Source organism: Patiria miniata, unplaced genomic scaffold, assembly GCF_015706575.1.
Source record: "Patiria miniata isolate m_02_andy unplaced genomic scaffold, ASM1570657v1 HiC_scaffold_29, whole genome shotgun sequence".
NCBI classification, from domain to species: domain Eukaryota; kingdom Metazoa; phylum Echinodermata; class Asteroidea; order Valvatida; family Asterinidae; genus Patiria; species Patiria miniata.
The window spans coordinates 3,807,189-3,821,313 of record NW_024037068.1 but is presented as its reverse complement, the minus strand read 5'-3'; the positions used below and the strand labels follow the sequence as shown (position 1 = coordinate 3,821,313).

General features: G+C 40.8%; 1 protein-coding gene and 1 long non-coding RNA gene across 3 annotated transcripts in view; one reads left to right on the top strand and one right to left on the bottom strand.

Moving 5' to 3' along the window:
• The window catches only part of LOC119735857 (PRKCA-binding protein-like), a 31,870-nt gene extending 19,868 nt beyond the window's left edge, over positions 1-12,002 (bottom strand). The window contains exon 1 of one of the 2 annotated variants that reach the window (XM_038209796.1): positions 11,843-12,002. In XM_038209796.1, the coding sequence (XP_038065724.1) occupies positions 11,843-11,871 (29 nt within the window). In that variant the 5' untranslated portion in view covers positions 11,872-12,002. Of the gene's footprint in view, positions 1-5,443; positions 5,883-11,842 lie in introns of those variants that run through there. The other variant, XM_038209795.1, reaches the window with a different exon arrangement.
• On the top strand, positions 10,194-11,690 carry LOC119735859. The gene is made up of 2 exons (XR_005272231.1): positions 10,194-10,288; positions 10,444-11,690. It is a non-coding gene; the product is annotated as an uncharacterized LOC119735859 (long non-coding RNA).
• Positions 12,003-14,125: the final 2,123 nt, after the last annotated feature.

Genomic DNA, 14,125 nt, shown 5'->3' with positions numbered 1-14,125 from the left:
AAATGTAGCTCTCACTTGACATAAAATTATATTATTTTAAGACAAACACTCACTTGTTCTCTAAAACAAGTTTGACAGCCAAAACTGCAACTATGAGAACAATGAAGAATTTACAAATACCACTAGAAAGCATGTTATTGTAAGTAAAGCCTGGTGTTAACCAACATTTCACCTGTAACGCTGACACCAAATAGTCACTGTTACAGAGTGACAATCCTACAACTAACTAATAATAATAGTAATAAATGGTATCAAACCATTTAAACCTTTCTATTTAGTGAAAAGCTTGATGGTTTCTACATCAGATACTTGTTTCCGAGACTGGCAGTTTAGTTTGTTATAATAATCATTTCACCTGTAACGCTGACACCAACACCAAAAACACTTGTATCACTTTTCTTCACTGTAGTTCTACTTTAACCTGTCCTATGCCAAAGTTTTCATTGTATTAAAAAACTTAGTCATTATTTTAGCTAAAAACTCAATCATCAATCAAACAGGTGCTTTTGCTTCATTGTTTAAGCTGAAAAGAGGTATTTCACCTGTAACGGAGTCAGTGTTGACACAAAACCTTTATTGCCTCTTATTTCAAATTCTAAGAGAAGGATTCAAAATGTAATGACATCTATATTCCAAGCCAATCTCCAGGATATATTTTTAGTTAAACTTGTTGACAAATACAGTTTGACAAATTCAGAGTGCAGCTGCAAAGTATCACACTGTAACGTTTTTTGATGACACCAAATTGATCTGCCAATATTTAAAATTGGTATATTTCTTGTACTTCTTTGAATTTCACTCTCGGTCTTCTTTAGTCTCTTTATTTAATAAAAGACTTCAATAATCACTTAAAATTTAGAATAGTTGACAGTTTCTACAAATATTATAATCAATGGTAAAGTTCACTCTGTAACAGGATTTGCTGACACCAAATGTTACAGAGTGATGGTATTTTTAGCGGGCATGTCAAAATGATACAAAGTTGCCGATGCACGAACATTGTGTTTAATATTAAGTTTTGGGTTATCATCAATCATTTAGAATTAAAAAGGACCAAATCTATCAATTGAAAGAATGAAAACTGTGCACCATTGGACAAGCTGTAAAAATGTCACGCAATTTTACCTAAAAATGTCATAATTCTGGCTAATTTTTGATCAAAATTATACAAATGCATTGTGGTGATTTATTTTTTTTTTATTTCAGTGGGTACATAGTGATATGGGCAATAAAGTAAAAATAACAGCGTTGCTGTTGAAACCCCTCAGCCAGAGTCAAGTTATCATCCGGAAACCATTAACCTTTAACTCAACGTGGTGACCTTGACCTTTGGCCTTTGACCCCAGAACCAGTCCCAACATGCCTATACCAATGGGAAACCCCCTACCGAAGTTAGACACCAACATTTCATTTCTAACTCAAGGTATCATTCGGAACCATTTACATTGAACTCACCACGGTGACCTTGACCATTGACCTTTTGACCCCAAAACCAATCCCAAGTTGCCTGTACCCAAGGGCAAACCCCTACCTCAGTCAGACACCAAAATCTCATTTCTAACTCAAGTTATCATCCGGAAACCATTTACCTTTAACTCACCATGCTGACCTTGACCTTTGACCTTTTGACCCCAAAACCAATCCCAACTTGCCTTCTCCCAAGGGGAACCCTCTTCCAAAGTTAGACACCAAAATCGCATTTCTAACTCAAGTTATCATCCGGAAACCATTTACCTTTAACTCACAATGGTGACCTTGACCTTTGACCTTTTGACCCCAAAACCAATCCCAACTTGCCTACTCCCAAGGGCAACCCTCTACCAAAGTTAGACACCAAAATCGCATTTCTAACTCAAGTTATCATCCGGAAACCATTTACATTTAACTCACCACGGTGACCTTGACCTTTGACCTTTTGACCCCAAAACCAATCCCAACTTGCCTACTCCCAAGGGCAACCCCCTATCAAAGTTAGACACCAAAATCTCATTTCTAACTCAAGTTATCATCCGGAAACCATTTACCTTTATCTCACCATGCTGACCTTGACCTTTGACCTTTTGACCCCAAAACCAATCCCAACTTGCCTTCTCCCAAGGGGAACCCTCTTCCAAAGTTAGACACCAAAATCGCATTTCTAACTCAAGTTATCATCCGGAAACCATTTACCTTTAACTCACAATGGTGACCTTGACCTTTGACCTTTTGACCCCAAAACCAATCTCAACTTGCCTACTCCCAAGGGCAACCCTCTACCAAAGTTAGACACCAAAATCTCATTTCTAACTCAAGTTATCATCCTGAAACCATTTACATTTAACTCACCACGGTGACCTTGACCTTTTGACCTTTTGACCCCAAAACCAATCCCAACTTGCCTACTCCCAAGGGCAACCCCCTATCAAAGTTAGACACCAAAATCTCATTTCTAACTCAAGTTATCATCCGGAAACCATTTACCTTTATCTCACCATGCTGACCTTGACCTTTGACCTTTTGACCCCAAAACCAATCCCAACTTGCCTACTCCCAAGGGCAACCCTCTACCAAAGTTAGACACCAAAATCTCATTTCTAACTGAAGTTATCATCCGGAAACCATTTACATTTAACTCACCACGGTGACCTTGACCTTTGACCTTTTGACCTCAAAACCAATCCCAACTTGCCTACTCCCAAGGGCAACCCCCTACCGAAGTTACAACCCCAAACAACATTTCTAACTCAAGTTATCATCCGGAAACTAAGCTGCCCGGACGGACGGACGGACGGACAGACAGACATACATCCGGACGGACGGACGCCCTAGGCGATGACAATACCCCTCGAGCCTCTCGGCTGAGGGGTAAAAACACAAATATTAGCAAGCTGGTTATTTTAACATGGAAATGCCCCATGAAAGGAAAGAACATGTGCATTATACCACTGGCCTCCACATTTATGTAAACACCCAGGTATGTAACATGATGGTTTTTTTCAAGACATTTTTTAGTTTTTCTCTTATATTCTTCTCTTCTTTCTGGACAAACTATTTGTAGATGATTGGATTGCCAGTAGCCTGAAATAAACTCTTTTGAAACTGGAACTTCGTTATCAAATCGAAGAAATATTCTTCACGAAAGTCGTGATTACAGTTCACTTTTCTGCTACCTTCACCATGCTAATAAAATGATCATACGTATTAAATGATTGTTCATACATGTTGCTGTGCATATACACTCAACCAAAAAATAAAGTCCCCCCTTCCAATACTTTTTGTCCAACTCAAAAACTACTGAGCGCCTCTCACTCAAATAACGACTTATCAGTACAGAAATTCCTTAGCAATCCAGGCATACTCTTTATTTGGCCCAAAACAGTGAAAATGTGTACGAATTTGTGCAATGATACTGAAAACAGTTGCACTTTTGTATACGTGCATGTTGTGGTTCACACTCACCTTGCACGTTTACAAAAGTGCAACTTTTTTTTTCGGTACCATTTGTCATAAATTGCATAATTTTCTACACATTATCAGTGTTTTGGGCCAAACAAAGAGTATGGCTGGATTGCTAAGGAATTTCTGTACTGATCAGTCATAATTTGACCAAGATGTGCCCAGTAGTTCTTGAGTTAGACAAAAAAGTATTAAGGGGGGACTTTCTTTTTTTGGTTGAGTGTAGTTACAGGTGGTATGAGCCAACTCATTGAAAAATATGGCTGATCCATGATGACGAATACATGTGTGTATTGTGCATACTTTTGATACATGCTTGTAGAGAGGGGCATAAGTTACTGTGTCTAGATATAGATCAATGTCACTTTAAAACTATAGTCCATCATTTGCAGCCATCCGAAAAAGTAATTGGCGTATTATTGTTGAAAACCATACTTGGTTGAAAGATAGTAAGTGGACTAAACTCCCTGTGAAATTAGTCTTTCTGGCAAGCTTTCATTTTGAAGTAATCAACGAAAGAAGGCCTTTCCAACGGTGCGTCTTAAGACGCACTGTAGGGAAATTTAAATTAGTAGTTTGTTTTGTTATTCGGCATAGCGCGCGCAAGCATTGGCACGGCGCACAGGCGCGCGCGGTTGCTACAATTCGTCGGATCAGTGCGCGACATCGCGTATAGCTGCAATTCAAAACAATTCAAAACATGATTCAGCAACTTTTGATTTGAAATTGAGATCCTAGAATGCTGTTTTTCTCGGGATTTACAGCTGAAGCTAAGCTGAAACTTCATCAGGTTAGTTGTTCAGTATCCTTCATTAGATTTTGAACACTTTTGTTGCTTCAAACGAACAAAATGCACAAATTACAAATGATGGACTATATCTTTAATCATCATGACGATTGGCTTTTTACTTTTTACCTGACAACGTTCCAATGATCATAGTGATCGCAAGCCAGTCCTTTGCCGTACAGATAACATTTCGACATGCATGATCCACGTGCATGCATAGTGCGCACATGTATGTAGTGCCGTCAGAAACCACAGTCAGTCACAACACAGATTGTGCAGACCACTCTAAAGCTGCGATTTATTCCGATAAATGCACACCCAAAAACCCACGCATGATCGCTGGCCTTGATTATGGCCTCTGCAAACTCAAAGCTAAGAATCCCTCTTTCATTGTCGACGATCACAATACCACATGTAGTGTACCTGTGGATTTTCCAGATCAATGCAGCCCTTTCAATTCACAATATATGGGTTTTGTTCACTTTTTGGTCTGTTCCAACTTATTCGCTGGAAAAGGTGTGACGTCACTAGACAACTCGGTGCAAGCATGATGACTGGTTCACGCGCACTGCAACGGCCCACTGAACACTGTGGTTCCACTATGGCTGTTGTGAATTCTTTGAAGGGAAAAAATGGCACAACCATGGGCATCGCGAGGGTGGGGGCCAAGGGGGGTGGGCACTTACAATGTACCAGTATACATTACTCTGTGATAGAGTGTTAATAATTGTCAGATTTGAACAGCGCCCCAATGGAAAGTATGGTACAAGCCCCCCCCCCCCCCTCCCCCCTTTTGTTCATGGAGGTTAAGTGTCCGGAGAAAAAAAACATGTCTACATTTCAGATTTTGTTTGCCAATGACCCCCCCCCCCCCCCACAAAAATTCCTGGATCCACCCCTGGACACTCTTATTATATGCAAGTTTTGATTAACTCAATGTTTCTTTAAAAGTAATGGCAAGCATGTTTTGGTGGTCAATAAGAAACATCTCACACCTGAAAATACCAGTGCTCGAGCTGATGCAAACATATCCGACTGCCAATGAACACACGCTCGGGAAATATCTGACATTTTGGCATTTACAGGCAATTTCCTGCCTGTTGTGGTGTCGTGCCATCGCGCCTGCCAGACCTGAGATTTGTCAGAATAGTCAGAATGTTTTGGTCTGGCAACCAGACTCGAGTGTCTTAAAGCTATGATTTTAGAGAGGTCGGTACTCACTTTCTGTCTTCCAGGGCAGAAAATCCATCGTTATCACTGATCAAGTCTAACTTCATAATTTCCGCCATGCGTATACTAAACAATCCATGCAAAGTCATCCTGCGAAATATGATGGCACTATGTGTACACTTGCACTAAATTGTCAATCATCTTGCAAACAAGCTCATGTATGCCTAAAACCATGTTTTCCTTCCTCCATGCTAAAACCGACGCAGATATATTCGGGAAATGCAGCGCGTGTAAGGACTACAACCAGATGCTACATGTATATTACAATTCAGAACATGTAGCTGAGAAACTTCAGTACAGTATTCAGGAAGTTGGAGACACAAAACTACAACTTAGAATGAGCTCAGACTATCACTTTGTGTGTACATGCATTGACATGTGTCCCATACATGGCAATTGGTTTTCTATTGGTTTTCACTGTTCGATAACTCTGGCATACTTTTTTTTTTTAACACATGCAGTTCAATAATGAAGTGAACAACACGCACAAAAACCCCTCTGTCCTATTGATCGGCTTAGTAGACTGTTACACAACGACCTATTATTTCCCTGGAACCTCGAAAAGATGTGTCTCTGTTCACCAGGGCTGCCTAGGCACTGTGGGGCCATCTGTACAGAGGCGAGACAGATCAATGATTGTACAGTGGGGCAATCGTGCATGCATCCATTTCAAGGAAAAATTTTAGGAATGTGTGCCAGGAAAGTCCACAAGAGAAGTAGATAGAGAGTTTTTTTTAACACGAAATTGTCATAAAAAAAGGTTATTGCACTTCCAATCATGCACTCAATATTGCCTCTGCCCCCCCTTTTTTTTTAAAGGTACCGGTACATGTGTACGTACATTGTAACATGTGTAAGATCTTTAATTTTCACTTCGAAAAGGTAAAACAAATTTGACTAAAATTACATGTCCATATTTAAGGCAATGGGTTTGTGATACATTTGTATACTGATGTGCAATGTAAGTGATTGATTTTACCATGGAGGTAGATTTTACCAAATGATTTTACCTACTGGGGGTAGGCCTGTTAATCCCCAACTATAGCAATGGCCCCAATTATAGTTGGGACACAGATGATGTTTAGAGTGGGACACAGATAGTTTACAAATGTAGATGACGCTACATTGTACAGTTGGGGTTACTACAAGTATGTAACAGGCCACCCTATACACTACAGAGGCAGATCCAGGTTTTTATGGAAATTTTGGGTCTGACCTTTTTAGGGCTTCTGTCCCCGTGGAGTAATAAGGTTGTTTTAATGTAAAATTTATGATTTTCCAAGTTTATTTTCCGTATACCAAATATTAACAGAAGGGGCATAATAGACTCCTTCCCCCCCCCCCTCTGTCTCCTCCCTCCTCCTCAGCCCCCCCCCCCCTCCCCATCCAACCCTGCCTGGTCATGCCTGTGGGGAGACTATTGCCATGATTGCAGCGTAAACATATATGCAAGCAAACAGTCAGGGAATCAGAGATATAAAATAATAAATCTACATCATTGTTACCCTACTCATTGAGCCAATGAAATATTCCAAATACGGTACCATAATTGGCTCCCTGGGGAGTATACAGCTTGATGCTGCCGTTTTGGCGCAAAGCAGCTACATGTAATATCAACCACAATAACCATCTGTGCCCTCACAGGTACCCATCTACTCCTGGGTGGAGAGAAGCAATGAGTGACAAAGTGCCTTGCCCAAGGGCACACGCACCATAGCCGCAGGCTGGACTCCTACCCACAACCTGCGGAATTACACGCAGTCCACCAATTCAATGCTTTAGACCACAAGGCCACACAAGGGCGTCAATCGCTCCTCAAAAGTAGGGGGGGGGGGACATACCTTGATCAGAACTAATGCGAGCGCGAAGCTCAAAGCCCTAACAGCGTGGGGTTTGGGGCCCGCTTAAGGGTCTCGAAAAATTTTGGATTCTAAACACTCTGTGGTGCAATCTGAGGCCATTTCTGACCACTTTAACCAATTTTTTTTAGCAAGAGATTAATATTGAAACATCATTTTCGAGTTTGGATCCATTGAATCAGCTGAGCTATATTCTGGGACGAAAAAGGGGGGGGGGGGGTGTGGGGCAAACGATATGATATCCCCCACTTTAAAAAGTGGGGGGTTTCCCCAGGGTTTTTGGAGTGGTCATGCATATTTAAATTTATGCAAATAGAGGGGGAGGTTTGCAGAATGATCAGCTGATTCAGCGAATCAGCACATCAGCGTACATTTACCTACCACTTCCGTATCCTTTCACCGGCGGAATTATTGGGGGAGGGCACGAAAGTGGGCGTGGAGGTGTGCCTACCCACTGGCATGTCGTTGTTAGGCGTACATGTATGTATATCCATGGTGACAGTGCACACAAAAGGACCACCAATGGGTGGGGGAATACCCAGTGATAAATATGTGGGAACATATTAGACAATGGAACTTCTTAAAACCACCAGAAATAAACAAATCAATTCCCACGCCTTTTTCCAAAGCAAATTGCTTGTCCCTCGATCAAGTAGTTTCATCAAGCGCCAGGCATTGCCGACGAGAGAATGTACAAAATGATACGGCAGACAACGAAACTTCTCCAAGCCAACAAAAAGGACAGCTTGTTGTGAGGTTTTGCATTGTACTGGAGACCACGAATTCAACTGAAAGTAAATCGCTAAGCATCGATCGTCGCTTGGCATTTCGCGATGTTTAAGGCCAAAAAAAAAAAAGTCTCCGGTTTCTGGTATGCGCGCGCGTCGCCGTAGCCATGCGCGTCGGCAAAATGAAAAAGTTTTTTTTCCAATGAAAGATGATGCCTCAAAACCGCCAAACTCACTGGTTTGACTGGAATCCTGCTGCTGCACAATTTTAATGTATTTTTAGGTGGGGTTATGGTCGAGAATAAGCTTTATGTGGCCTTTCTGGACTCCCATATATTTGCACTAAGTTTAGTCGGGCACCATTTGCAGTCATCAGCCGACATTTGAAGCAAAAAATCAGATAATGAGTCACGTTTGTAAACACATACATGTGCATTTCGAACTGTAAAAGAGAATCGGGAACCAGGTTGAACTGGTATCCGCCATAAAAGCTGCGCTAGTTCCCGACTCCCTATTATCGTTTGAAATGCACATGTGTTTACAAACGTGATCCAGTCTACTCATTATCATAATCGATGCATCGCGCGCGCTCGGTAACGGAATCGCACTCAGGATACCGGGACCATCGAATGTACGCTGGGCATGTAGAAGAAATCGCGTCGTTCAAACATTAAACACGATCAGAAATTTAACGTGTTCAAGATCGCGAGGGGAGCTCTCCGAAATGGACGGAAACTTTCACTTTTTTCCGGATCGTAAGTAAACTTCAGTACAACCATCTTAACTATCGATGTCTACTTGTACCTCAGGTGGCATATCTAGTAATTTGGAGGCCGTTTTGAAGGTGAAATCTGATGTTTTTTGTTGGAAAATGTTGGTTTTTGGGACAGTGACAGGATGATGTTGTCCAGGTCGCGGTATTAGCTTGGACCCCACTATCGCCAGACCTACTCCTAGAACTATGAGGCTCCGCGTGAGCGGAGCCTCATAGATCAAGAAGCCCGCAAAATTGCCTGCAGCACAAAACACTAATAAAGTACAAAAACGTCCATCAAAATGCAGCCATTTCACACAGAACCACTGCACAGTTTGCCCCTATACTCCGTACTTTATCTCTTGACATACTCACGTATCTTGTGCGGAACTAACATACATGTAGGTGGATTCTGTCGGTTTTTAGGCCAAAATGATGAAAAATATGCCATTTCCGCACTGAGCCAACCTGACACTTGAAACGTGCACGCATATGATCGAGCGATGATTTTCGGTTCGCTCGGAGCGCGCCGCGGGGGGTACGGTACAAGCGAAATGATGTGCATGCGTACAAGTGCATGTACCGTACCCCCCGCGGCGCGCTCCGAGCGAACCGAAAATCATCGCTCGATCATAATGCGGAGCCTCATAGTTCGCGGAGCCTCATAGTTCTAGGAGTATGCCAGACCATGTCCAAATGTTAAAAAAGGCGATAAGTTGGGTCCAAGTTACTCGGACTAGAATTTTACATGGTATTACGGTCATCCTGCCATGTAAGACTGTTAGTCGGGTACCCACTTGTGGGACTCCTACCGTTTTGCGCATGCGGAACTCGGGGTACCAGAGTGTCATGCATGTCTTTGATTTTCTGATCATTTTGAAAACATTTGTTGTGACAAAGTTGTGCCGTATTTTACTTCAAATTTCTTGACAATGACAGATCCAACACTCACATAAATTCACAGGAAGCCTAACAAGTAAGTGACTTACCTATGGGCAAAATTATACGTGGTTTTATGTAGCGGATCAAAAGATTTAATGATTTCGCTTGTAATATTATGCGAGGGAAGCGTGTACTCCGAGCCTCATAGTTCTAGGAGTAGGAAGCGTGTACCAGCGTACGGGTCTACATCATGTTTATCTTTACTTGGCACAGAGGCTGCCTGACCTGCAATTATGGGGCGAAGTGGGGATGGGGCGAAGGGGGGATGGGGCGAAGTGGGGATGGGGCGAAGAGGGAATGGGGCGAAGTGGGGATGGGGCGAAGTAGGTAGGGGCGAAATGACATGGGGCGAAATGACATGGGGCGAAGTGGAAATGGGGCGAAGTGTCCGACAAGCCAGCTGAACACATCCATTAGGGACTCCCAGCCAAACATTCAACTACCAGCCAGGGCATTGCACTGCGGTTGAAAACACAGAGCTGACTGAGTGCAACCATCTGGTTTTTGTTTGAACAAAATCGGCCCAGGGGTTCAAGAGTTCCAGTCAATAAAGGTGACTGTCTGGCTGACATTTTGTGTTGCCTAGCAACCAAAAGTGCCATAAATCACCTTAATCGTTTTTGCAGAAGTCGTTATTTGCAAACTGAGTTGAACTGAGAATTACAATTGTGGAAATCCGTTCACATATATGCATTGTTTTCGTTACAGGAGTTCCAAACCCCAGAAGAATCTCCAAGTCCAGTTACAAAATTGTGAAGTCAGCCAGAAATCAGTGACGTAACCTTGCATAACTCAAGGTTCTGGATCCTGGGCCGCTTGGGAGTTATATAACATGACATAACAATGGACCATTGTCAAAAATTTGTATCCATAAAAGTATTGTGTTGATTTCCTTCATTTTTGAAACATTTGTATAAACCAGCCAACTCTTTCACCCTATCAATCTTGGGACTATCTGCCAGTGATGTCAAATTAATTGATTATTTTTAAAATATAACTTAAGACTTAACGAGAACATGGCACACTCCCTCCCAATATACCAAATATGCACTTTTGTAAAATGTTATGAATGCTTAAGTGTTTAAGAAGTAAAAGAAGGGTTAGCTAATGAAATAAACTAATTCAAAGTACACTTAATGTGAAAATTTTGAAATTAATTAGCATATTAATTAAGGTGTTAATTAGCGTAATGAAGAAATATTGACAATTTTTCATCTTGCTTCATACAAATTGCCCACATTTGTGTAGAACTAGAAGGGATTGAAATACAACTTTATGGAAGCCTTAGTAAAACTAAGTAATTTTTGTCAATGAATTAGCATATTAATTAGTTCTTAATTAAGAAATAATCAAACAAAATCATCTGAAAGTGTTCATTTTGTTTTACTTTGGGCTTCAAAAAATGACTAAGAAAACTGTGGAGATGAGAACCCCTTTAAAGCTTGAGCACACTGTAGACTACATGTAGTGACTATTGTCTTAGCCCTGAGGGTCAGCTCAGCTGTTTATAAGAAACCTTGAGAGGTGATGAATGACTCACCACAGGATTAGCCTTAGGCCAAGGGGTCAACAAAGCAAGCTGATAAGTGTCTCGTGTTATTGGAAGTACATCATGCGTGCATGTACATTTGTTAATGTAAACATTTTGTAAACCAGTATAGAAAACTGTTTGGGTATACATGTACATATGTATTCATCTTTTACAGAAATCTTAAGTCTGCAATTTGAAGCAAAATTAATTAGTATTTGTTACTAAGTAATGCCAACTGAGCATGCTAAGGATTATCGTCAACGCACATGACGAACTTGTTTTTTTTTTGTGGGTAAAGTTTTCGTTTTTTCCCCGTTTTTATCGCTTGAAATCCAAAGAGCAATGTGACAATAGAATGAAATATTAGACAAGAAGAAAATGAAATCGTCAAATTAAAAATGACAATCTAGAAACAATCGTAAAATTGCCTACCCTTTCTAAATCCGCACAGTAAAAAAATGGTCCGATAATGCACTTTGAGTCGCAACAAAATACACAGTCCTGATGATCCATATTGTAAAAATAAAATTACAAAACATAGCAGATATAACCGATTTTTAAATGCTTATTACTTACATTTTATCTTCCTCCATTTCGTAGTCCATAATGGGATCTCACTTCACAAATCAAGCTTTAAAAAACCCGCAAACTAATCGTAGAATTGTACCAAAAAAAAACAGAAAAATTATTGCTCGCAGACGTCGGCCATTTTGTATTATTATTGGTGAGCCCTCTATAGTTCTTAAATTACCAGTCACCAATTTTGCGGGGGTGGGGGTTGGGGGGGGGGGGAGAGTTGCATGACTGGAGCTCACCCTAGCTCTAGCTCTGTGATTATTATGTGGCATGGCTCTTACGTCATATGAAACACAACGATTACTTTCTACAAACGAGGAATCGGGGTAGGGTGGGATTAATGGTGCAAGGCAGCAGTTGCGTAACTACTATGCCCCGCCCTTGAGTCCTCCCCGAATTTGGGGTAAGGCAAAATACGACTGTGTTTTTTTGTGTGTTTTTTAAAATAATAGCAGATACATTGAGTGCACGCCCAAAAGGTCCCTCCCCTACACACTGGACCCCAGCCTATATGCCAATGTTGGGCAGTTGTCACCCCGCTGAGTAGTCGGTGCGGCCGCAGCGCGCTGTACGATAAACTTTACTAAGTGGCGGAGCCTAGGCGTTCGGAGGGGGTACCCCAACCCCACCCGTGTTTAGCAGCTGAATAATAATGTTATGATATTAAGTTCGTAAATGTTTTCTCGTGCCTTAGAATGCACAAGTATAGGCATCACTTCAACTATGTTCCGGTGGCATGCCCCCGCGGTTCCCCCTAAGGCGTCGCCTTCTGCACGTTTTCACACACCCCTCTCCCCCGCCCCCTCCACCCCCCTTGACCTTGAATTCAAACTGGAGCACGGGATTTGATCCTGCGACGTGCGGAGCACTGGAACGGTAATCCGGTAGTCGCAAATCCCGCAGCAATTTTTTGTTGTTGAACTAAGTTATTTGCCTAATTATGCACTTATAATGAGTCAGTTTCCCCGCGCCAAATTCCCCCTTTGTGGTTTATTCAAATAAACTTTAGATTTAATTCGATTAGTGCCAATAAAGCAGGAATGAGAATAAGGCTTTAAGAAAGACGAGTTTAACTTTACAAGTCAAATTTATTACTAAAAATGCCCTTGTGAAAAAGTGAAACAAAGAAACTTTTTTGCAATTTCTTGGATTATTGCTCGTAAAGGAGTGTGACATTTTTGTCATGACCGTTGCTTTCGTTCAGATTTAATTTTTCACGTATAAAACACTACATTGTTTCAATCGCATTTTCTTTCCTGTTGGAATAATTCGCATGAAAATATACTCTTGAATAATACATCATGAAGAATTATTGGACGGAATTTCCATTTAGTACAACCAGTAAATCGTGACTTATCAACCGAACCGTGGAGTACTTTTGTCATGTATGATGACATTAATTGATTTGGTCATATTATTTTTGTTTGTTGGTAAATTCTCATGAAATAGAACTGGCGACCGTGAGACATCATGAACAATTAATCGAGGAAATATTGAGTTAAGACATTAAGCATTTCTTGAGATATTGCTCGAACCATGAGTGTCTTCTTGTAAGAAAAAAAATCATAGAGGGTAGCAAAATGCACGGAGCGTCCTTGTGCACTGTTGGCCGTTGGTTATTGTCGTTGTGTGTATTTTTTTTCTTCCACGGTTCCAGTCGATTTCCACTTTTTCTGTCATTACATCACGACTTATTATCGAACGAAGTTTCGTTTCAGTACAAATTGTTTTTCTGGAGTTACTGTCTCCAAAAGAGTGCTTCATTTTTTTCCGATTAAAATAGACTCAGATTCGGAATGAATTTTTCGTAATTCTACGTCAATTTTCAAGATTCTTGTATCAAATATCATGGGTAATTACTGGACGCAATTTGAAACCAATGCAATATGTTGTTCTTAAGTTATCGTCTCAACAAAGAGTGTCAAAATAGACTAAAATTCGGAATGAAGTTTTCGTGATTAATAAATTAAACGCTTAGGCCTATTTTCTTTAAATCATATTAAATGTATTCTTCATCGGTACACGCCAATTTTCAAACGGCTTGAGTCACATTTTATGGTCAATAATCAGACGCAATTTCAATCTGATACAATATGTTATTCTTGAATTATCGTCTCAACAAAGAGTGTCAAAAGAGACTAAAATTCGGAATGAAGTTTTCGTGATTAAATTAAACGCTTTAGGCCTATTTTCTTTAAATCATATTAAATGTATTCTTCATCGGTACACGTCACTTTTCAAACGACTTGTGTCACATTTTATGGTTAATAATCGGACGCAATT